Source organism: Epinephelus moara, chromosome 18, assembly GCF_006386435.1.
Source record: "Epinephelus moara isolate mb chromosome 18, YSFRI_EMoa_1.0, whole genome shotgun sequence".
NCBI lineage: Eukaryota > Metazoa > Chordata > Actinopteri > Perciformes > Serranidae > Epinephelus > Epinephelus moara.
The window spans coordinates 35980421-36005394 of NC_065523.1; the positions used below are offsets into that span (position 1 = coordinate 35980421).

The 24974-nt window shown below is 40.3% G+C and overlaps 1 protein-coding gene across 3 annotated transcripts in view; it reads left to right on the top strand.

Moving 5' to 3' along the window:
* Window positions 1-598: 598 nt before the first annotated feature.
* ntn1b (netrin 1b) overlaps window positions 599-24974 on the top strand; it is a 75051-nt gene continuing 50675 nt past the window's right edge. Inside the window, exons 1-2 of one of the 3 annotated variants that reach the window (XM_050068994.1) lie at window positions 599-859; window positions 963-2007. In XM_050068994.1, coding sequence (XP_049924951.1) covers window positions 993-2007 — 1015 coding nt within the window. In that variant the 5' untranslated portion in view covers window positions 599-859; window positions 963-992. The remainder of the gene's footprint in view (window positions 860-962; window positions 2008-24974) is intronic. The other 2 variants (XM_050068992.1, XM_050068993.1) reach the window with 2 other exon arrangements.

Consider the following 24974-nt stretch of genomic DNA (forward strand, 5'->3'; position numbering starts at 1 on the left):
AATATGTTGAGGAACTTATAATTTATTAGTTGTGCCCAAGGTACACCAAAGGGCAAGCCAAAATCTCAAGGCACACGTGTATTTATGTCTGTGCACAAAAGCTTCTATAATGTGTGTTATCATTTGATGTGTCACACACTTATATTTCCCACATGCAAACAGCAACAAACAGGTTCCTCATGAAGGTTTTCTAAATTAAATTAGATATTTTAGCTGGAGTTTGCCTCTTTATTAAGAAAATGGGTGTTTGTACAACAAATCTACTCCCACTTGCAAATTAAGCAAACATGTATTATTTGCTGCAACATAAAATAATCTTGTGAGGCAGATGTCTTGTTTTTAAAGCCATTTTCTTAAGCTATAAATAAACATGTCAGTTTGTTTTCTATATCTTCAAATCACAAGATTTCACTGCATCATATTTCTCCTTATTGGGACAAAAGAAGTGTGTGCTCTAGTTCAACATGTAGTACCGTTGATCTGCCGGAAGATGTCGCTGCTCCCTCTCCCTCCGCAGAGCCACTCCAAAGGCTCCTCTCCTGTGAATGAGTGGACCCCCTTTCTCCCATTATAACAGAGAGGGAATGGGACAGAAAGAGATAGAGGTGGGCAGAGGTGTGACTGAGAGGACAGGCAGAGGCAGAGGGACACTCACAGCCAGCTGGGCTTTTGCCATCTCTTATTTTTATTTAGGAATTTCACAGAGGGGGGAAAGTGGAGCAGTAGTTGTTCGTGCGTAAACGGGATAGGTTGTTCTCCAAATTGTTAGAAGGAGTTGAGCTTCACTTTCAGACTGAGCAGTTTATTTGGAGGTAGAGTCCTGGGTTTCTTTGCCTCGTAAGAATATTTTATTTCGCTTGTGCGTCCAAGTTTTTCCACATCAGAGCATCATTTATTGTGATTGTTTTGCCTGTATCTGAATTCATTATTAATCTTGGTTGTTTTATGTCGTTACATTTCAGCGCCAGAGTCCCTGCGGTGCACGGATTACAATGCAAAGGATTTTGGAGGTTTGGGTCACCTTGGTGACAGTGTCTGCGCTGAGCGAGGGGGTCTTTGGAGGATACGGGCTCAGCATGTTCGCTGCACAGTCGTCCCCCCCGGACCCGTGCTATGATGAGAACGGGAACCCTCGGAGGTGCATCCCCGACTTCGTCAACTCCGCTTTCGGTAAGGACGTGCGCGTATCCAGCACCTGCGGCAACCCCGCCGCCAGGTACTGCGTGGTGACCGAGAAGGGCGAGGAGAGGACGCGGGACTGTCACACGTGCGACGCCGGGGATCCCAAGAAGTCCCATCCACCTGCGTATTTAACAGACCTCAACAACCCGCACAACCTCACCTGCTGGCAGTCTGAAAACTACGTGCAGTACCCGCAGAACGTCACACTCACCTTGTCGCTCGGTAAAAAGTTTGAGGTCACCTATGTGAGCCTGCAGTTCTGCTCACCCAGACCCGAGTCCATGGCCATCTACAAGTCCATGGACTACGGCAAGTCTTGGGTGCCGTTCCAGTATTACTCCACTCAGTGTAAGAAAATGTACAACAGGCAGAATAAGGCAGCGATCACCAAGCAGAACGAGCAGGAGGCCATCTGCACGGACTCCCACACGGACATGCACCCTCTGACAGGTGGACTCATCGCCTTCAGCACCCTGGACGGGAGACCCTCAGCGCACGACTTCGACAACTCCCCGGTGCTGCAGGACTGGGTGACGGCCACCGACATCAAGGTGATCTTCAGCCGGCTTCACACTTTCGGAGACGAGAACGAGGACGACTCGGAGCTGGCCCGAGACTCCTACTTTTACGCGGTGTCGGACCTGCAGGTCGGAGGACGATGCAAGTGCAACGGGCACGCTTCGAAATGCGTCAAGGACAGAGAGGGGAATCTGGTCTGTGAGTGCAAACACAACACGGCGGGACCGGAGTGCGACAGGTGCAAACCTTTCCACTATGACCGACCATGGCAGCGCGCCACGGCCCGGGAAGCCAACGAGTGTGTCGGTAAGGCATCTCCTCTTTTCCTCCTCATCCTCATTATTTAAGCTCCAAAATCTGATTTTATTTAATTAAATTATTCGATTCTTTTAAAAATGTGCTGCTACAAATACGCACGATCCCTGTGTCCTGTCTTTACGCACAGAAAGATTTACGTACAGATGTACTTTTATTTGTTGGGAATGAAACACAGATACACCTCTCAACTGGTGACATAACATTCATGATTTTGTTCTAAAGAAATGTCGATGCTAAAGGCTCACATTAATAGGTGGTAATCTGACTTAATTAGGGTCTAATTAATTTGATTGTGGCCAAACAAATCCTGGTGGAGGCGAAGAGAGGGGAGAAGGCCTCGAGTTGAAATCCAACGACCTAAACGGTAAAAGAACCTTAATATTAAAATCAAGACACATTTAAATTAAACATTTAAACTTAATAAAATTGAATCTTATTCGGAAATCAATCTGCTTTGTTACTGTTATTATTATGACTTTTAATAAGTCCAAACAAAGTCACAAAAGAGTTTTATTTATTTACATAAATAAATTCTCTAAATTTAAATAAATTCAAAGTAAATAAACTGAAAATTACTGAAATAAAATGTTAAATTCAGTGTTTGTGTTTTGTAAGAAAAAAATATATTTATCCACATCAGATCGGCCTTTTTAAGGAAACATAAATGCACAATTTAGAGCAGACATTGCTCCAAGTATTGCGCCATTTTTCCTGTATGCTTAGATAAAATAATAATTAAGTGTTGTTTCCAAAGCTTTATAAGTTATTTGTTTTGTTCAGTGACAAATGTATTTGTTGACCCCTGATTTTTTATCAACATCCAGAAGAAAAGAAAAGCCAGGAAGTCATTTCCACAAACAAAGTGCGCCTGTCCGAATGCGTAATTACGCTTTGACCCGTGTTTCCGACTGTAGTAGCGCTTTAATAGGAAGGAAACATTGCAGCTGCGGAGATAGACTGCAGGGGCGTGTTGTGTTTCCATAAGCAGGTGCTATTACAGATTGGATGGGCGATTAAGGCGGTTTTATTGACATTTTTGGCACGTAGAGTATAAACTGCCACTTTAGAGCCAGTAAACTATTCAGAGAGGAGGACAAAGCCCGTGGTAATTTGAAGCCTGATCTGAGTTTTTATCCGTGCAGAGTGTATTTGCTGTGATGCTTATTTTCAACAGAGCAGGGGGGTGTTATATCAACAGTTCAAGCCCCCCTGAGCTCCAGAAACAAACCTGGAAAAGTAACAAGTTCTGACAGTGCCATGGTTTGCTTAACCAAACGGAACAAGTGAACAAGTTGTTCCCCTTGGCCTCCGCCTTTTGCCTCTGCAAAGCCAGCATCTCAGTGTATTTTACTAAAACAAAAGGTTGTCACTTGTGGCATCCATCTCTCTGTCAGTGGGAGGCCCCCCTTTCACCATCCCGCTTTTTGTGTGAGCGGTGTCATCAGATAAAACCGCAGAGAAGCCAGACTGAGCATGTCTTCCAAAGAGGAAATAATAAGGGTGGCCTGACACCTATCCCTGAAAGAAGAAGACCCAGGGGAGGGGTTGTTTCCATTGAGCAGTGGGTCCATATGGTCTGGCGGTGGGGATGCAGAGTGGTTGGTGCTAATGATCTGTCTGGATTTCTGCTCCTCGCTGTGGGACATTCAGATATTGAGAGAGGAGTGTGAAAGAGAGGTGTGTGTTGTGTCTCACTCACTGGCTGCAGGCATCAAGAAGTCAGTCTCAGTGAGTTTCCCATGACTTTGCATGCAGGGTTGCCATCATTTTGTCAAGAGGCATTTATGTTGGCAGCAGCAGCTTTCACATTCCTATCAGCTGGAGTTGCACAATTTACAAATGTATTCATAAAAGCAGGGCTGGGGCCAGAGGGGTGGACAGGGGTGACACAGGCCTCCCCCACAGACTCTGGTGTCTCACCCACCACAGGCAGAAGGTGACAGGGAATAGGTTTGGTAGCGTCATGGATGGATGGAAATGCTGGACCAACATTTTTTTGTTGAAAACTTTTGACGAAAAAGAGGCACAAAGCAAATATAAATGACCACAAAAAGATGCAAATGACCAAAAAGGGAGGCCAAACTAATTAAAAAAGACACAAAACGACTACACAGAGATTCAAAATGACAACACAAAGATGCAAACTAATTTAGAGACACAAATTGACTACACGATATATAAAATAACTACAAAATGACCCCAAACTGATGCAAATGACTATAAAGAGATGCAAACCTACCACAAAGAGGCACAAAATGACTACACAGCTGCAAAATGACCTCAGAGAGATGCAAACTACTTTTAAAATGCACAAATTGGTGTCTCTAAGTGATGCAAAATGACTAGAGAGAGGCACAAACTGACTACAAAGAGAAGCACAATGACTAAAGGGATGCAAAATGACTGTAAAATGACCCCAAAGGGATGCAGAATTACCACAAAGAGACACAATCCAACCACAAAGTGCTGCAAAGTAACCATGAAGAGGCACAGAATGACAACACAGATGCAAAATGACTATAAAATGACCCCACAGTGATGCAAATGACTACAAGGAGATGCAAACCTTCCACAAAGAGACATAAATCGACTACTAAGAGATGCACAATGACCACAAAGAGACACTTAACGATGAAACAAAGATGCAAAATAACCACAGAGAAACACAGAATGCCTACAAAAAGATGCAAACTACTTTAAAAAGACACAAACTGGTGTCTCTAAACGATGCAAAATGACCACAAAGTGTCACTAAACAACTACACAAAGATGCAAAAACAAACAAAATGACCACAGAGAGGCACATACTGACTACAAAGTAGGGCTGCAACTAATGATTATTTTCACTGTCGACTAATCTGTCGATTATTTCTTCGATTAGTCGTCTAATCATTTTATCAAAAAATGTGTTAAAACGTTGAAAAATGTCGGTCTGTCTCTCCCAAACCCCAAAACTATGTCATCTAATGTCTTGTTTCGTACTCACGCCAAAGGGTTTTAGTTCACTGTCATGGGAGAGTGTGTAAAGCTGCCAATATCTGAACGTAAGAAGCTGCAGTAAGAGTATTTTCGGGTACTTTTATAGTACTTTGCTATGAAAAATGACTCAAACCAATTTGTCAACTACTAAAATAGTCACAGATTATTTTAATAGTCGATTAATCATCGATTAGTTGACTAATCGTTGCAGCCCTACTACAAAGAGAACCACAATGATGCAAAGTGATGCAAAATGGCTACAAAGAAATGAAAACTTACTACAAAGAGATGCAAAGTGACCAGAGACACATAGAGACCAGAAACAGATGCAAAATGACCACAGAGTGATGCAGAGTGGCTCCAAAGTGATGTAAACTAACGACTACTAGATGCAAAATGACCACATAGTGACAGAAACTGATTACAAATTGATGCAAAATGACTTCAAACCAGCAACAGAGATGTAAAATGACCAAAACTGACTACAAAGAGACACAAAACAACTACACAGAGATGCAAAATGACTGTAAAATGACTCCAAAGTGATGCAAACAAACCATGAAGATGCAAAAAGGCCAACAAATGGTGATGCAAAAAAGTGATGCAAAATGACTAGAAATAGATGAAAACCTACTGCAAAGACGCAAAATAACCAAAAAGACTCGCAAACAGGCTACAAAGAGACACAAAACAGCTACACAGAAATGTAAAATGGGTGGGGGTCCCTTCATATGTCTGTGTCCAGGGGCCTGGCTCTGTTTAAGTTAATATTATTTAATATTAGTTGGCATTTATTTCTTTATGTAATGCAACTATTAATTAAGTGAATCTACTTTCACTGAGAACCAACTTAACACATTTTCACTAATTTTACAAATGCATCAAACTTGCAGACGGAAATCTTTACACTTGTATTAATGCACGATGATGTTTGACCATGACCCATAATCATTTATGTAGAGGAATGAATGAGGCAGAGAAACACTCACATATGGTAACACATGAGGCTCTCCTGTCCCAGGCAGCTGCTTCATATTCTCTCCATGTTCAGCGTAGCACTGACCCCTGACAGTCAGGCCCCCGCTCCTCTCCGGCCTGACTGATGGGCTGTGAAGGGAACTGTGGGAAACTTCCACTTGCCAAGTGGGTTTTGAGGCGAGTTGAAAATGGTAGCCTCAGTCACTCATACGTGTAATTTTGCACATTTGTCCAATTCTAACTGTTTTTTTTCTGTCACTGCGCCATGCGATGTTTTGTGTTATGAGTCAGCTGGAGGTTCAATCAGTCTTGTTTCTTCACACTTTGATGTGCTTTTAGAGTAAACTTTCACTGTCACATGTTTTTACATTTGGCAGACGCTTATCTGGCTTTAGATGTGTTTAATATGAAAGGAGATGTTAAAGAGAGCCTTGTAATTTCAGCAAACATCCAGCCTTGTGGAATATAAATCTGTAAATCTGTGATCACAGCATCAGCTACTATCTGTCCTAGTAGAGAGTATTTTGTTTTGTGCTCTGCTCAAAGTGTTTTATTAAACCTACGCAGTAATGTGTGTGAGGAAGGGCCGACACGTTTGCCACCCACAAGGTAGCTGAATTAGGATATGATTGTATCAATTGCCTGCTGGCGCTGCTCCCAGTCTGTGCAGCACGTACTGGTGCTCTCTCCAACAGCTCTAATAATAGAGTGCAGAATATAAATGCATGCTCACTTGTTTTTTAAAGAACCAGCAGGTTTGATGATAAAAATGGAGAAAGAGAATTGAGAGCACAAATGCAGTGTTAAAATCAGTTCTATAATTACCTTTATGTCCTGTAATGAAATGAGACCAGTGGTGTCCAACCTTTACTGTCAGACATGAGCCCCACAGCCCTGTCAGATTAACTCAAGTACCCCCGCTGTCATGCTCAAAATGTGTTCACTTAAATTGTATAATGATTTTAAATTGGATGTTTAACACTGTTCAATTTATAGAAGTGGATATTGCTTCAATAATGTTTTCATAAAATCAAACTGTCTAGGCTAGGTCGATTTAGTCATGATTGCATTCATAGTCCCTTTTGAATTGATAAAAGCCAGACATTCTCCTATTTATTGATTTTTTTAGACCATGAACTGCAACCATTTATCTTTGACTTTTAGCTAACTATGTCAATCATTTATCCATTACCTTCAGCTTACTATTTCAACCATTTTTTTGTTAACTCAACATTTCAACTGTTACTTATAGTGAACTATTTCTACCACTTAGCCATAAGCTAATTATTATAACCATTCTGTTACTGTTAGCTAACGATTACAACCATTTATTCATTACTTCTAACTAAACATTTCAACCATTATCTATTGTTGTTATCTAACTATTTCAACCATTTATTCGTTACTTTTAGCTAAGTAATTCAACCACTTAGCCATAAGCTAATTATTTCAATCATTATCTGTTACTGTTAGCTAACTATCTCAACCACTATCCGTTACTTTTAGCTAACCATTTAAACCATTTATTCGTTACTGTTAGCTAACTATTTCAACCATTTATCTGTTACTTAGCCATAAGCTAATTATTTCAACCATTATCTGTTACTGTTAGCTAACTATCTCAACCACTATCCATTACTTTTAGCTAACTATTACAACCATTTATTAATTACTTTTAACTAAACATTTCAACCATTATCTATTACTGTTAGCTAACTATTTCAACCACTTAGCCATATGCTAATTATTTCAACCATTATCTGTTACTGTTAGCTAACTATTTCAACCATTATCTATTACTGTTAGCTAACTATTTCAACCATTATCTGTTACTGTTAGCTAACTATCTCAACCATTTATTCGTTACTTTTAGCTAACCATTTCAACCATTATCTGTTACTGTTAGCTAACTATTTCAACCATTTATTCGTTACTTTTAACTAACTATTCAACTACATCGCCATAAGCTAACTATTTAAACCATTATATGTTACTTTTAGCTGACTATTCAACCACTTAGCCACAAGTGAACTATTTTAACCATTTATCCGTTACTTTTAGCTAACTATTCAACTACTTTGCCATAAGCTCACTATTTGAACCATTATCTGTTACTGTTAGCTAACTATTTCAGCCATTTATTCGTTACTTTTAGCTAACTATTTCAACCACTTAGCCATATGCTAATTATTTCAACCATTATCTGTTACTGTTAGCTAACTATCTCAACCACTATCCGTTACTTTTAGCTAACTATTTCAACCATTTATCCGTTACTTTTAGTTAACTATTCAACTACATCGCCATAAGCTAACTATTTAAACCATTATATGTTACTTTAGCTGACTATTCAACCACTTAGCCACAAGCGAACTATTTTAACCATTTATCCGTTACTTTTAGCTATCTTTTCAACTACTTTGCTATAAGCTCACTATTTGAACCATTATCTGTTACTGTTAGCTAACTATTCCAATATTTATTCATTACCTTTAGCTAAATATTTCAATCATTTATCCATTACTTTTAACTATTTTAATGATTTTTTTAAACCAGTCACCATGTCTCTGTTTGATGGCTAACTAGTTTCACACACACTCACAGCACGTGGCGTTCAGGTGCCACAGCTGACTCAATAATGTATTTTAAATCCAAATGTTATTTCACTGCTTCTAAACAATCTCACCCCTGGTTGGAAGTCAGTGGTCTAGACACATCAGATCAGTCAAGAGTGCTTTGAGAAAACTGCGTACGTGTCTTTGAACTACAACCCAGTTGCATGACAGCGGCTGAGAGACAGAGAGGGGACAGACTGGTACAGACAGGAGGAAACCAGACTCTTATAGTACAATGGCACCACATTGACCACCGTCTATTTTATAGAGCCACTCCACATCTGACATTGCACTCCCTGTTTAGTTTATGATCATTTGAATCACAACATGCTTTTAGGGACGTGGGCTCACAGTGTCTCTGTGCTGGACCAGTCGTTGGTGTCCATGTGGCTCTGTGGGACCACTGACACTGTTTCTGCTGATGGTGAATATGCCGCTGCCTCCCCTGGGTTGCCAGGTTGGGCCAGGCCTGCTCACCATCTGGGTCTCATTTCAGCTCCATGTGACGGGAGAGAAGAATTTCTGTAAAGCATGATGTCATGGACGTTCTTCTGTCTCCCTCGTCCTCTAGTATTTTGGTTCCTTCGTTCTCGCTCCTTCCCTCTGTCTCTCCCCGTCAGTCGCTGTGTGCCAACGCCAGCGGACAGTCAGCCATTTCCATTTAATTTGTAAGCTTAGACATATTTGAGGGTTTTGATTTTTCACATGAAGTTAGTCAACAATAGCCAGAGGACACGGCTATTTCTGCGGTTGTTTTTGCTTTGTTGACTTCTGTTTTGATGGGTTTCATGTTTAAATACATTAACTTAACATACTGAACGCTGCAGTAATGGAAACAGGCTGCGTTTAGAAGCAACAGTTATAACGTGCAACAGTTGTAGTGAAGTCACTGAGACACTATTTCACTGTCATACTGAAGCACCCATGAGCAGGGCATGAGTCTGCAACAACTCCTCAGGCTCTGACCTTTGACCTTGCTCTGGTAGGCAAAGCTTTTGGGGTTGAATTTAGTGGTAAAGATTTAAAGAGGACTTTGGTCATGCAGAAATGAGAGTTACATTTTACTGAATGAGAGAACACACAAAAAGGAAAACAAGTAAATGTGATTGTGAGCATCTTGCTGTTGTTGTGGGTTGTTTGTTTGGATGCTCATTAGTGATTACAGGGGCAACAGATTCCCTGGGGTCCATAACAACTTTACAACATTACGACCTACAGACGTGCTGTGCAAATAGTTTAAATAAGGCCAAGACACTACAAACTGCATGTCATCAGGATGACATAGACATGGACAAAAAATGCTTTTTGGTTTGGGTATGGACGAGGATGGATACCGTAAATCTGAAATTGAAGATATGCTGCATTTATTTTGCATTTAAGGAGTGGTTGTCCTTGCATTCTAAATACTATTACATTATTAGGAAAAAGATTTATTTTTGAATCGAAAGGAAAAGAGCGACTGACATTCCCCTGTTTTCTTCCCTTCTTAAAACATTGCTGTATGTTAGACGTAGAGCGGGCGATATGGACAACAATTCATATCTCGGTATTTACAGGCTGACTGGCGATACACGATATATATCCATCTATTTTCTATGAAACGGGCTACATGTTTTTAGTCGCAAGTCAAAGCCACATTTGAGATGTCACAAGCACTTCTATAAAAACAGACCGTGATCAAAATAAAATGCAAAGACAGGGATTTTTTCCCCATTTGAAAAATATGCAGCTGCACAACAGTTACACCTCCAAAACACTAGTCGTTGGCAGGGTTTTTGTGAAGTGCTGTAAAGTTCAGTTGATTCAAAACACATTAAACACACATTAAACACACATTAAACATGGCTTAATAGAGACAGTTTCAAACACAAGTACACAAATCAGCTTCACTATAACTCGCAGCATTCACAGACAAACACTTGTCTTATACTAAACACGTTTTCCAAACAAATACAACATGCTAACATTATTAGCACAAGCCTATGGCATTTTACATTGTATAAATTAGCCTAGCAGCTAGCAGAGATTTCCTCTGCTCATATGAAGCCAGGATAAATCACACACAAGACTTAAAATGCTATTTTTGTGGAGGCTTTATTGTCTTCACAATTTATTGTTTCTTATCTGTGAAATTAAAGTAAATCAAAGCTTTGTTTCCACTGAGGGAAATGGTTTCAGCTTACAGAAACACACAGGATGTCTGCGTCACTGTGACATGTGGTTACATTTCTAGGGAGGTGCGCATCAGGCGTAGCCTCTAAAAAGTGTTGCAGGAGAACTGCTATGCCTCGTGTAACACAACTTGGCCCTATATCGATATAAATGGTGTTGTCTAAATTTATATCTTGCTTGAAAATATATCAATATATCGTACATAAAAAAATAGGTATTAGATGAAAACAAACATGAAATCTGTTAAACAGGAAACAGGTGTGTTGCAGGTTAGGTAATATTCAGGAACTTTTGTGGCATTGAACGTCCCATCAGGAGCAGAGTGACAATTAGATGGACTTAGTCTCAGTCATCTAGAACATGTCAAGGCCTGACCGCAGCTTGGGGGCACTGGGGAGGAACGTTCACATGGTTTGACCGATGGGAGGTCAGAGACAGTAGGTGCAGGCAGTGGTGACCCTGAAGCAAAATATATATTAAACCAATCACTCTCAATAAAGAAACGCAAACTCATGAGAGCTTTTCTTATGAATATGAAGAGAAAATCTAACAATGCAGTACAACTAAAGCTGTCGGGGACTCGTGTGACAAAAAGCAGCGACAGAAAACTGGAGATGGACTCACTGGAAACTGTGACAGGAACCTTTGTTAATCACGGGGACTGAGGAAAACTTTGTTGTTACTCGCTATTCTGTAAATCAGTCACAGTAGTGTGTGTGTGTGACGTGTCGTGTGAACATCGGTCTGAGTTCTCTGTCGCTGTTCGTGTTCACAAAGATGAACTGAAATGTGTCAGGGAAGGGTTTTTGTTTTGTTTTTGACAGCAACTTTATCCACTTTAATCAGCCATGTTGTTAGTCTTGCAGAATTTAAAGTATGATCAAATTCATACCTTTTTTTCCTGTTAAAGGGATTTTTTGGGGAGTTTTTCCTTATCCTCTGTGAGGGTCCAAGGACAGAGGGATGTTAGATGCTGTAAAGCTCTGAGGCAAATTGTGATTTGTGATATTAGGCTTTAAAAATAAAATATTTGGGATAGAATTGTCCCATATTTTTCAATAACCTGGCTTGGAGGTGGAATGCCTTGGGGACCGTACAAAAATCTTATTAACCTTAACATAATGTTTAGAACAGTTTTTTCTAAGTTATGTGATATAATATAATATATATTTTTTTATTTGTATAGCACTTATCTAAACAAGGTTACAAAGTGCTTCACAATGTGCATAAAAAAAGACAACAAAACAATACAAAGGAAATAAATCACAAAAGTACAAATCCAGCATTAAAAGGGAAAGCTTTCTTTTAAGCAATGATTTAAAAACGTTGAACCAAAATGGAGCAATAGTTTCCACAAAGCTCACAACTGTACACAAATTAGCATTCGTCAAATTTATGGTATCTAGGGTCGTAACAGTACGAGATTTTCATGTTACTATAACCACCTCAGAGGATATCGCAGTTTCACACGATCACAGTATGAGGTATTATTAGCTATTAGGTATACAAGGTATTACACAGCACAATTATTATTATTACGTTATTATTATCAGTTACAATAACCCTTAAAGTAATGAAAATAGATTTTTTTTGGTAAAATAAATGCTTTATTATAATTGAAATTTGAACGTTTATTTTTATGTAAGTATGTGTAAAACGTCTCCATTTTTAAAATAAATAAAATAAGAATTAGAAGAAAAAAAAGACACTTTTTTTAAAGAAAAAACAACAAAAAGACATAAAACTCCCCTTTTTTCTGACGATCCTTCCCTCCAATAATTTTGATACAGTCGCTTGTATGAAACAGAGTTTCATGATGACTTGGCCAAAACTGCTTCATGTTCTGTATTCGCCACAATAACTTTCAATTGCCAGAACCTTAAAGGGACAGTTCACCCAAATATCAAAAATACATATGAAATTAAGAAGACTGTCATATTCGATATAATGTTATGCATGCAAAGGTAGTAATTCATCAAGTCAACGTATGTTCAAATGTTGCTGCCCTTTTTTCTGCCAAGCTCAATATTTCTCTTACAGGCAAAAGACTGTAGTGAAATCTGCTCATAAAAACATATATGCTAATTTAAAGGAGCTAGGTATCTGGGGCCGTATTCACAAAGCTCCCTCGTACAAAGCGTTGCTCCTAGTGACGAAAACTTCCCCTTAAAGTTAAGACTAGGTCTTCGTAAAAAATATTTTTCCTCTTTCTTTTAGTAATATTTATCAGTCTAGTTTGTTTTTGTTTTGGTTGCCGAGTGTTGGAACAACTCAGGTGCTGTTTATATGACAACAATTTCAACCGAAAACGATAAACCTTAGTTGCGTTTTGGCCGATCATTTACACGACAGCAGCATTTTGGGTGCCTGAAAACGCAATGTTTTGAAAACAGGTTACAGATTGCAATTTTTTGGAAAGAGCACCGTCTTTGTTCTCATGTAAACATATATACTATACATAAAATGGAGACTTTTCGCACATGTGCATTAAGGTTCTAGTCACTAGGCATGCTCGAGAAAGTCGATCATCACAACAACAATGGCGAACTCCCAAGCTTTGTTTGTGCTGCTCACCCTGCTGAATTTAGCTTCTCCAGCAAAGTGTAGATTTACTGTAGCAACTCCACCTCGTTGTCCGTCCAGACAAACATTCGTGCGGTTGCCATTTTGTTTGTGCATGTGCGCAGACAGGTATTGTTTCATTACAAAGTCACACCGGCAACTACTGGCCTGGCATGTATACCACAGCGTTTTTGGTCATTTTTGCGGATCCATTTGCACAGTGATTGTTATCAATACGTTGTTGTCTGAGCGCGGAACTTTTTTCAAAACGAAAATGAGAAACAATTCTGTTTTCAACGGAGCGTTTTCGTGTAAATGTGACCTCAGTCACCAGGAAAAATGTTTGCATTGTACGTTTCTGCAAACCATGCATATGTTACATTTGTACATTATTTTGTTGTGGATACAGTGAAACTTAAGATTTCTCAACAGTGTTGTGGTGAGTTAGGTTAGGTTAAGATTATGTATTGGCTTAAAACACCCATGTTTGTTGGCATAAAAGCCGCTAGAAAAGCGGGAACAAGTTGGTCAAAACACTCAGGTTTGGTGGCTCAAACGCTGCTGGGAAACGCTGCGACGTGTCAGTAAAAAAAACCCAGGTTCAGTGAGGGCAGAGTGCACAGCCAGCCCAACAATATGACAACCAGACGTGACAGGGAGTCAGTATTCTGTTTAATACTTCAACACAGACGATGTCACAGGGATTCTTGTATACAGGTCGTCCAGTTAAGCACCGATATCCTGACTCTACCCCAACATTCCACAATCTATTTACTCTGTCATGATTACAAACGGAGAACAATACTTCTTAAATTGGCCTTTCACTCTGTCGCCTCCAGTCTTTCTTGCAACATAAGCCTGTGTGACTTTGGAAAGAGGTTTCTCTGTATACAACCAGACCATAAAACAAAGACATGTATTTGGGGGATCTCAAAAAAAAAAAAATCCTTTCGCTGCTACAACCCAGTGTCCTCTGGGTAAAGGCTGCATGTTTTGAGGATTTTGTTTTGTTGAGCTCATAATTCAAGACAGACATGATGGTTTGAGCCAGAAAGGTTTCACTCAGGCTTTTAAGAGCAAACTGAAAAATCTGCTGTGCTGTGGACGGCGGTTTGGAGAGGTGACTCAATGTTGTGAGAGGAGTGAGTTAACTTTGATTTAACGTTCGTATCCTTCACGCATGAGATGTTGGATATCATGAGTGTTGACCTGTACGGGACATGTGCAGAGTACAGATGGTTTATTCTCCACATACAGATTACTGGGGGGCATGGTGGTATAGCGGTTAGCATTGTTGCCTCATAGCAAGAGGGTTTCTGGTTTGAGCCTGGGGTGGGGGAACCCTGTAAATGTATTTAACCATTCCTCATTGCTTAATTCACACTGCCAAATGATCCTCATATTTCTACAAATATGTTTTTGTAACCCTGTGTGCTACATCAGGTAATTCCAAAAAATAATACTATTATCCTGAATGAATTTTCCCTTAGTGAGACAGCTTCTGATTTGTTAGTACTTCTTCTTTGAGTTAGCCGCTAACTGCTAGCAGCTACTTTTTAAATGAAACAGTCACACCTGTGCCACCTGTGTCACACCCGTTTTCCAGGCGGTTAAAGACGCAGCATGTGTACGGCCCTTAATTTCCAGGGCTGGTACCTGCGGTTATTCCACAGGCTAGTTAATAACATGTCGGGCAGGAAATCCAAAGTGTGGGATCATTTTGAGAAGGTGAAGGACGAACCCAAGGTGATATGTAAACTCATCTTCATTGGTCGACTACAAACATGACGTATCATCTGAAACATGGAAGTAGCTACATGCCCATTAGCCCACAGCGTCATTAACAGGCGGCTCGCTCAGTGTGTGACGTGCACTTGTAGATAAAATATAGGCCTATATTAATGAAGGTTCATTAGTACGGTTTTGTATTTCTCTGTAATGTAGCACAGTGTTAACAATGTTACTGATACTATTCTTTCTCACACCTTCAACTCAAACCACCAAAATATATCATTTAATCATTACATTCATATCAGAAACATGCAGGAGACTAGGCCACTAATGGACCGTGATGATGACTAGTGGTGGACTAGGAAGATTCTTAGCCAGCGGCAGCCCAGATCGTATATTTTACAGGAGTTCTGAAAAAGACATAAACACTCCATCCAAGTAAAGGTCACTTATCTTGTGAATCCCTTTTATAAGCCACTGATTCCAGTAAAAACAATTTTTCCCAATACATATGGCTGAGTGATGCCACAGAGAGGCTTAAGTGATGATTGAGACACACCACACATCCTGTGTGCGTCTCTCCAAACTGCTTTAGGATGAGCCAGCACTGGGTTTAAAGAGTCATCATGTCTAACAGTCTTTAAATTGTGTGAAAGGGCATCCAAAGGTCTGAAAGGACTGGTTTCAACTGGCTCCTGTTCGATTGCAGATGTCATCTTTACATCTTCAGATACTGAAGTGTGCGTGACTTAACAGTAGACGCTAATCTAACGAGCTGTGGTGAGGGACTGTTCGAGAAGAGCGTGCAAAAGAGAGAGCTTTTCAGATTTTTGTCGATACATTCCGAAGAATTAAACTCTTCAAACCAACTTTATTTTTATACGAACCTCTGCCTGATGCATGCACATATCATATTTTTGATATGATGAAATGTGTCTAGGGCTGGGCGATATGGCCCGAAAATAATATCATAATATTTCAGGGTATTTTTGCGATAATGATATTATTGACGATGTCACAAATTAGTAAAAAAATAAAAATAATTCAAGAACACAGAATTGCAACAAAATAAGTGATAAACGTTTACAGTTTGTTACAATACAACTGTTACAACTGTAACTGTAACTATGCCGTAGCCTGACGTGCACCTCCCCAGAAAAGTAACAACACGTTGCAGTGGCGCAGACCTCCTGCCTGTTTCTGTAAGCTGAAACCATTTCCCTCAGTGGAAACAAAACTTTTATTTACTTTAATTTCACAGATCAGAAACAATAAATTGTGAAGATAATAAAGCCTCCACAAAAATAGCATTTTAAGTCTTGTGTGTGATTTATCCTGGCTTCATATGAGCAGAGGAAATCTCCGCTCGTTGCTAGGCTAATTCATACAATGTAAAATGCCATAGGCTTGTGCTAATAACATTAGCATGTTGTATTTGTTTGGAAAACGTGTTTAGTATAAGACAGTTGTTTTGTCAGTGAACCTTGTGAGCTGTAACGGAGCTGAATTTTGTAATGTTACCTTTGTTAAATGTTGCTGTTGTCCCTGGCTTCATATGAGTAGTGGAAAAAGTCCACTAGCAGCTAAGCTAATTTATACAATGTAAAATACCATAGGCTTGTGCTAATAACGTTAGCATGTTGTATTTGTGGGGAAAATGAGTCCAGATAAAGACAAGTGTTTGTCTGTGAATGCTGCGAGTTGATTTGTGTACTTGAGTTTGAAACTGTCTCCATTAAGCCATGTTTAATGTGTGTTTAATGTGAGTTTAATGTGTGTTTTGGATCAACTAAACTTTACAGCACCTCACAGACACACCACCGCACAAGTATAAATGCTCACAACAGCGTAGGCCACATGTGTAGGCTACAGTGTAGGGCCTGCTGCACAAGTATAAATCTCCCTTTACCTATTACTGATGCAGTTTTTCAGTGAGTTAGTGTGAACTCTGACCTCTATTATTTGGGTCTCATCTCTGTGCTCACGTAAACACAACAGCATTATACGATGCAGCGAGTGGATCCTGAGTGTCAGATTGTTTGTTTGTTGTTGTTTATATGAGTTTGTTCGAGGGACGCCTGATTGTTCACTGAGCTGAGATGAAACAGATGCACATGTTAGAGCGTATGTGTGGATGCTCGACTCTTTGTGTCCACCGTCTGCCTCCACACAGCTGACTGCTGGGGCTTCCAGGGTGGCATCAGGACCACCTAGTGCGTGCGCATCGAGCCCCCTTTGAGGCGCTGAAGCGGGGCAGGCTGGGAATGATTAATGGGCCAGCGGAGTGACACGCTCCGCAGCTCAGCTTCAGACCCCCGGCCAGCTCCCCTGCTGCGCTGCCACCCGACACAGCCAGCTCAGTGACAGCGCCGTTTGTACGCCCACACACAACACACTTCCTCAGTGTCACTTACCCGACTTACCCCCTGTGCCACTTCCCCCTCTGCCCCCAAAACGCATTAAGGAACTCTGCAGTGGAGGCATAAGCTCCTTTGGCTGGTCCCATCCTCCCTGCTGTGCTGTCGACACAGGGGTCTTTTTACTGGGAGACAAAGGCACCGACTGACAACTGGATTAATTATAGCTGAATAAAGTCTTGATCCTTATTAGAACGACACTTACAGTAAGTCTGCGGCAGCTTTACTACAGTTTGGGGCCTTTTTAATAACATGGAGCCTTATATCATACATTAAATGTGACTGCTGTTTAAAGACAGGTTTATACTTCTGCGCTGAATCGACACTGTACCTCAGTGTAGCCTACGCCACAACCTGACTTGCACCTCCCTAGAAATGTAACTACATGAAGCAGCAAAGCTTTTATTTACTTTAATTTCATAGATAAGGAACAATAAATTATGAGGACAATAACGCCCCTACAAAGAAGCATTTGAAGTTCTGTGTGTGATTTATCCTGGCTTCGTAAGAGTAGAGAAAAAGTCTGCTAGCTGCTAGGCTAATTCATGCAATGGGAAAAGTCATAGGCTTATGCTAATAACGTTAGCATGTTGTATTTATGGGGAAAATGTGTCTACTAGAAGACAATTGTTTTGTCTGTGAACCTTGTGAGTAGGGCCCTCAGCTGTTACACACGAAATATCTTCGAATTTGCCAAAATGTGGATTGAATTTATAAAAATCAAAGTTTTCGCCAGAAGCATTTTTTCATAGCGCCTGAGCCGAATGAAAGGGAACAAAAACATGCAATAATATTTGGTGTCATTTACAGGCACGCAGCATCTGTGCTCTGCTCTAAGTGATTTGCACTAAGAGTGGGACCCAGCTTCTCCACACACGCCACCGCCGACGCCAAAGGAATGCTGAGTCAGCAGCGAGACTTCGCTTTGTTCTGCCTCTAACTTTAGTCTAACTTTAGTTTAGGCAGGTTTACTAAGACTAAAGGTCTTTGTACACTGAGTCCGTTTTTTTTTTTTCAGATACTTTTCCAAAAACATATTTCACATTTCCTCCTTTGCCTCTCTCTCTACCTATCTGGCTGTCATTACTCCCCTTCTGTCTTTCATTTCACACCACAGCTGCATGAAGGGGCGGAGCTGTCCTCCACATTCTGTGTGCGGTCCACATCCGCCTCCTCTTCATCATCATCCACCTGAATCTTTCTATCTGACCTGTTTAACCTGAGCTATCTGAGTTATGAAATTATTCTGTGCGTCCCGGTTCTTGGTCAAACGTCTCCAAAGGCTCTGACGGACGCGAAAAATGCAGAAAATGAACTGCAGAACCTCTTACAAAAATTTGAATGACGGACGAAAGTTTCGTACCCTGTGTGCAAATGTGACTGACGCAATGTAGAGTCATATTTATTTTTAGACATGCAACCATTTTTTAAATATTTTCTTACTGAATTGTTGAAATTTTATTAATCTATAACATGATCAGACTCTTTGTGATGAAAACACGTACTTAAATTGTAAAACACAGAATTCAGAAAAACATAAAATGGAAAATATGGGTTTTTTCATGGGGCCTTATGTGAGTTATAATACAGACAAGTTTTGTAACATTATCTTTGTTAAATTTGCTGCTGTTCAGTGCAGGAAAAGTCCACTAGCCACTAGGCTAATTTATGCAATGTAAAATACCATAGGCTTGTGCTAATAATGTTAGCATGTTGTATTTGTGGGGAAAACATGTCTAGCAAAAGACAAGTGTTTAGTCTGTGAACCCTGTGAGTTAAAATGGGGCAAAATTTTATTCTCTTTTTTTTTTTAAACATTACTATCAAGCCATGCTTTATGTGTGTTAGTTAAATCAATCAAATGTCACTGCACTTTACAGACACTCAACCCAGTGGCACAAAAACCCCACTGTCGACTTGCATTTTGGAGGTGTAACTGCAGACACACCACCACACAAGTATAAATGCAACAGCAAAGGCCACTTGTGTGAGCTACAGCGCAGGGTCTTCATAGAGTCCAACTAAAAATCTGCCTCAACACTTCACCAAGCATCAGGAATGTCTGCTGCTAATTACCCCGCTCCTCTTTTCATTAGCAGCCACTTATCTCCAGAACACTCTAAAACAAACAAAGTGCAGACATAATAAGCTGCCTCGAGGAGGAAATGGAGTTGTTGGTTCCTGTTTCATATTTATTTTTCCATATAACTTCTGCATGAGCCTGTCCAAGAGTCTCTATTGCTCCATAATGGATGTATACATCCTCCTGCGCTCTGCCTCCATCCCTCACACACCCCAGTGACCAATACTTCTCCAAGAGAGAATGAGGAACCACTTATTGGATTTGAGGGGATATCCAGCAGGATGGATAGAGGAGAGGAGAACACAGTGGCTACCAGACACCAGTCCCTACTGGACTATAAATATCCCAGTGTTCCACATCTGCTCAAAGGAGGGGAAACCTGGGGATTCATCAATACCAGTCCTCCCTCTGCACGCTGTGTGTTTGTGATTGAGGCAGATCTCTTGGTCAGAAAGGGAGCACAGGCTGAGGATTTAGTCGCCTTCCAGTCTTCCATAACTCTTCTACCAGACAGAGCCGCCCTCCTGTTCCCACCCTCTCCTCGTCTCCTGTCCAGGTCACCACAGCTACCGTGGAGCAGATGGCTCCTTCACACGCTCACAACAAACAGTAGAAAGTCACTTCCTTCCTCTGCTGATCGGCCGAGCTCTGAGACATGCATCAGACGGTTTCCTCCCTTCTCCGCTCGCAGAGAAACATGGGAGTGTGATGTAAACTCAGGCAGCGGGGAGCAGCTCATGGCATGCATACATGTGCATGTGTGCGTGTATGTGCCATGTGGTTTGTTTACACAGATAGTGAGGCTCAATTTCTCATGATAGTGAGTCAGAGATAACACGCTGTATCTGGTTCCCACTTGGGCAGGCAGCTGGGGAAAGAATGACCTCAGAGCAGTGAGCCTAAAGACCATGTTAGATTACACTGTGACGAGTACCTGGGCTCTGTTACTGCAGGTTTTTATGTTCTGGAGTGACAGGAACAGATCCGAAAAATAACTAAACAATGAAGCTGTCACACTGAGCAGAGGACAGTTAAAGATACAGAGGTGGCGGACATGTTTGGGCCGGATTACACTCGATTTATGCAAGTGTTAATATTACAAAGATGTGTTGCACCTTACTTTAAAGTGGGGCTGTCAAAATAATGCATTCATTTTGATTGATTCATCACAGAAAAAATAACGCATTAAAAAATTAATGCTGATTGCTGGTGTTACTTTGACGCGGTGCAGCATCGAAGGCCACAGTGGCTTTGTCACATGATGGAGGCAGACGAGACTGCTCAGAACATTTACATTTAAAAAAACGCACGGATGGAACTGTTGACAGGAGCGGTAAGGAATTTTTGTGCCATCAGATTACTTTAAGCCTGAAATATCACCCGAACAGCACGCCCAGAGGTTCGAGCTAGCATAGCTAACATTTTTCCTTGAACGGATTATCAAGGTTTACGCCATCCATCTCAACCCGATTGAAAAGTTCTTTCCGATTATCCATGAAGTGTCTGTCATCCAAGAGAATAAATTTAAGGTGTGCTGAAACTGTACCGAACTGAACTGAACTGCTCAGTGGAAACGGGGTTTAATGGGTTTTGAATTGATTTTAATTTGAGGTTGAGATATTCTGAATATAGGTCCCTAAACACCGACTCCAATATTTCCCATAACCTCAATGACATCATAGGGTTACTTTATTGGAGTGGCCCTTTAAACAGTACACAGTATAAAAGTTGCTACCATTTCCATCACGGACAAAAGTGAAATAAATGAGATGGGACAGTCTAAACAGTTGAGTCACATGGGTTGGTTTGACAGCAGGCCCCTCACACTGGATGTCTTCATTAATCTGAGGCTCATAGTCGGCCTTCAGCATTTGTTTTCCTCATCACTACTGTAGTTTAAGGTTCACTGGGTTCCTGCTGAGATCGCCAGCAGTTGGCGTGCTTCAGGAAGAACCAAGCCTTTTCCTCTTCAGCCCAGTACCACGTCCTGGAAGTCACTTAGCAACCAGGACAAACTTTGGGATGGTTTGGGACGCAGTAGTCAAAAAACCTTTACAATGACCTCTCAGTGTTTCCATAATCATAATCATTAACTTTTAATTCCCTAATTTTTTCCTAAGTATACAGAGAAAATGTGACAGTGTTCAGGCTGTGCCTTTTTCCTGAGGTGAGCTTGTGTGCTTGGACTTGTGTAGAGGGTACACACCAAGGACTCAGGGACCATCTCCATGAACTGAATAAATACTGGAAAATAACTGCGTGCAATTAAAAAGGAATCTCTGTTGGTTGAGACATTGGGTTAAATGTTTTGATGCAATCTAAAAACACACGGGAGAGATATTTTTTGACGTGGGGATGTGGCTCGTTATAAATAGGCCTTTGGAGAGAAGGGGAAGAAAGCACAATAAACATGCCACAAGAACGATGGATTGTCACCTCAGCTTCATGATTTACAACCTAGTGGCTTCCTGCCTCCATCTCCCTTATTCCCTCTACACGGGGGAACATGGAGGAGAACACACGTGCCGGAGTGTTAAAATAACCTCCCTGCTCTGTGGGGAAGATTTGGACACCGGCCTAACGCTGCTCTGCAGAGTCCCACAGCAACCTGGCCCTGTTTAGATACAGGTTTAGTCTGGAGAACGTCCCCTGTCACCACAAGCTCAATTATGCGGCATTCAGGTTTACTGTAAATACGAGCTCCCGACTGCAGAAAACTGCTCAGGTTATTCTACAGTTTGTGATTTGGGTTGAGATGAATGAGTGATTTTCAGATGACTCCGAGTTGTATCAACACTCAAACCAAAATCCCTATCATCCAAATTACTCTTAAGACTAAAGAGTAAAGACTTTACTGTAATTTAGACAATTTGCTTCAAAAGGTAAAATAGGTACAGAGAAACTGTGGTGCCATTACTTACAAATGTTATGCTACATCTGTCATACAATCTTTTTCACCAAATAAAGTTGTGAGTAAACTTGTGTAGGTGATAGAAAACTTTAAGGACCATGACAATGCAGAGGAAATGTCTCTCAGGTAGCCTAGCAGCATATGGATATCCTATTAGGAGGGATAAATAAAATTTACGTAAAGAAATGGATAGCTATGAAGAAGAAACAGTGCGCATTTCGAAGATGATTTGAAACAGTGATCCACAACCAGCTGCACTTTTAGCCTAGAGTGTATGTGAACAATGTATAGTGCAGCTTCACTTGAACAATCTAAACATTTTATTAAAGAACATGCTCATACATTAAGTCAGCTTTAACACCTAAACACTGAGGTTGTGAAACTAGTTGCTCAGCAATAAGTCTTAACAGTTCTAGCTAAAGGTAATGGATAAATGACTGAAACAGTTAATTTCATATACTTTATTAATCCCCCTGAGGGGAAATTCAATTTTTTCACTCTTTTTGTCATTAACACACAGGTCTGAAAGACACACATATGCACAAACAGGACCTATACATGCACAAAGTGGAGAGATGTCAGGGTGAGGGGGCTGCCTTGGTCAGGCGCCCCGAGCGGTTGGGGGGTTCGGTGCCTTGCTCAAGGGCACCTCGGCAGTGCCCAGGAGGTGAAAGCCAAAAGTACTGTATAACAGGTTTAAATAGTTAGCTAAAGCATAGGATAAAGGGTTAAAATAATAAGCTAAAAGTATTGTATGAGTGGTTAAAATGGTTAGCAAAAGCATTGTATAAAGGGTTAAAATAATTAACTTTAAAGGACAACTTTGGTATTTTTCAACCTGGGCCCTATTTCCCCATGTGTATGTGTGCGTTTGATTCATGGGTACAACTCGTTATAAAATTGGTTCAGTATTATCGCCAGTGCTATGAGTGGCGTCAGCTGTCAGTCAGTGTTGGAGCAGAGAGGGGGAGGGCGTCCCCGCATACTAGCCTTTCCCTTACCTCTGGGCTGTGTGATGTCACTGACTGACAGCTGACTCCACTCATTCACACTCACTACTGCCCCAGGGCCGCTACAATATGCTATCCACAGAAATAGCACTGGCGATCTGAACCGGTCAGTGGCGGAAAAAAGCACTTTTATACAAGACGCATTTGCCCCCATTACCGTTTTAGCTCGTTTCGCGCCTCAATACTGAACCAATTTTAGAACGAGTGGTACCCATGAATCATATGCACACATACACATGGGGAAATAGGGCCCAGGTTGAAAAATACCGAAGTTATCCTTTAAGTACTGGATAAACGGTTAAAATAGCTAGCTATAAAACTATTATATAAAAAAGTTAGCTAAAAGCTTTGTATAAAGGGTTTGAAATGGTTATCTAAAAGTGTCCGCTAAACTGTTAAAGTAGTTAGCTAAAATTATTATATAACAGATTAAAATAGTTAGCTAAAACTATTATATAACAGGTTAAAATAGTTAGCTAAAAGCATTGTATTAAGGGTTTGAAATAGTTAGCTAGAACTATTATATAACAGGTTAAAATAGTTAAAAGCATTGTACGAAGGGTTTGAAATAGTTAGCTAAAACTATTATATAACAGGTTAAAATAGTTAGCTAAAAGCATTGTATGAAGGGTTTGAAATGGTTATCTAAAAGTGTCCGCTAAACTGTTAAAGTAGTTAGCTAAAATTATTATATAACAGGTTAAAATAGTTAGCTAAAAGCCATTATATGTAGGGTTGGAAACAGATATCTAAAAGTATCAGCTAAACGGTTAAAATAGCTTAAAATATTGTATAAGTGGTTAAAATGGTTAGCTAAAAGCATTGTATAAAGGGTTTGAAATAATTAGCTAAAAGTGTCCGCTAAACTTTTAAAATAGTTAGCTAAAACTATTCTATAACAGGTTAAAATAGTTAGCTAAAAGCATTGTATTAAGGGTTTGAAATAGTTAGCTAGAACTATTATATAACAGGTTAAAATAGTTAAAAGCATTGTATGAAGGGTTTGAAATAGTTAGCTAAAACTATTATATAACAGGTTAAAATAGTTAGCTAAAAGCATTTTATGAAGGGTTTGAAATAGTTAGCTAAAACTATTATATAACAGGTTAAAATAGTTAGCTAAAACTATTATATAACAGGTTAAAATAGTTAGCTAAAAGCATTGTATAAAGGGTTTGAAATAGTTAGCTAAAACTATTATATAACAGGTTAAAATAGTTAGCTAAAAGGATTGTATGAAGGGTTTGAAATAGTTAGCTAAAACTATTATATAACAGGTTAAAATAGTTAGTTAAAAGCATTATCCCAGATAGCACACATACATCTGGCCGACGTCGGCCCGATGTATCAGGGACAGCGTTTGCTCATTGCCAAGACGTCGCTGAGACGTTGGCCTTTAATTGAAAATGACCACCACGCGACGTTCAAACGATCAATAAAAAGCTGCGCTCAGTAGGCGCTCCTTCATTAATATTCATATGCTTCGTTAACTACGAC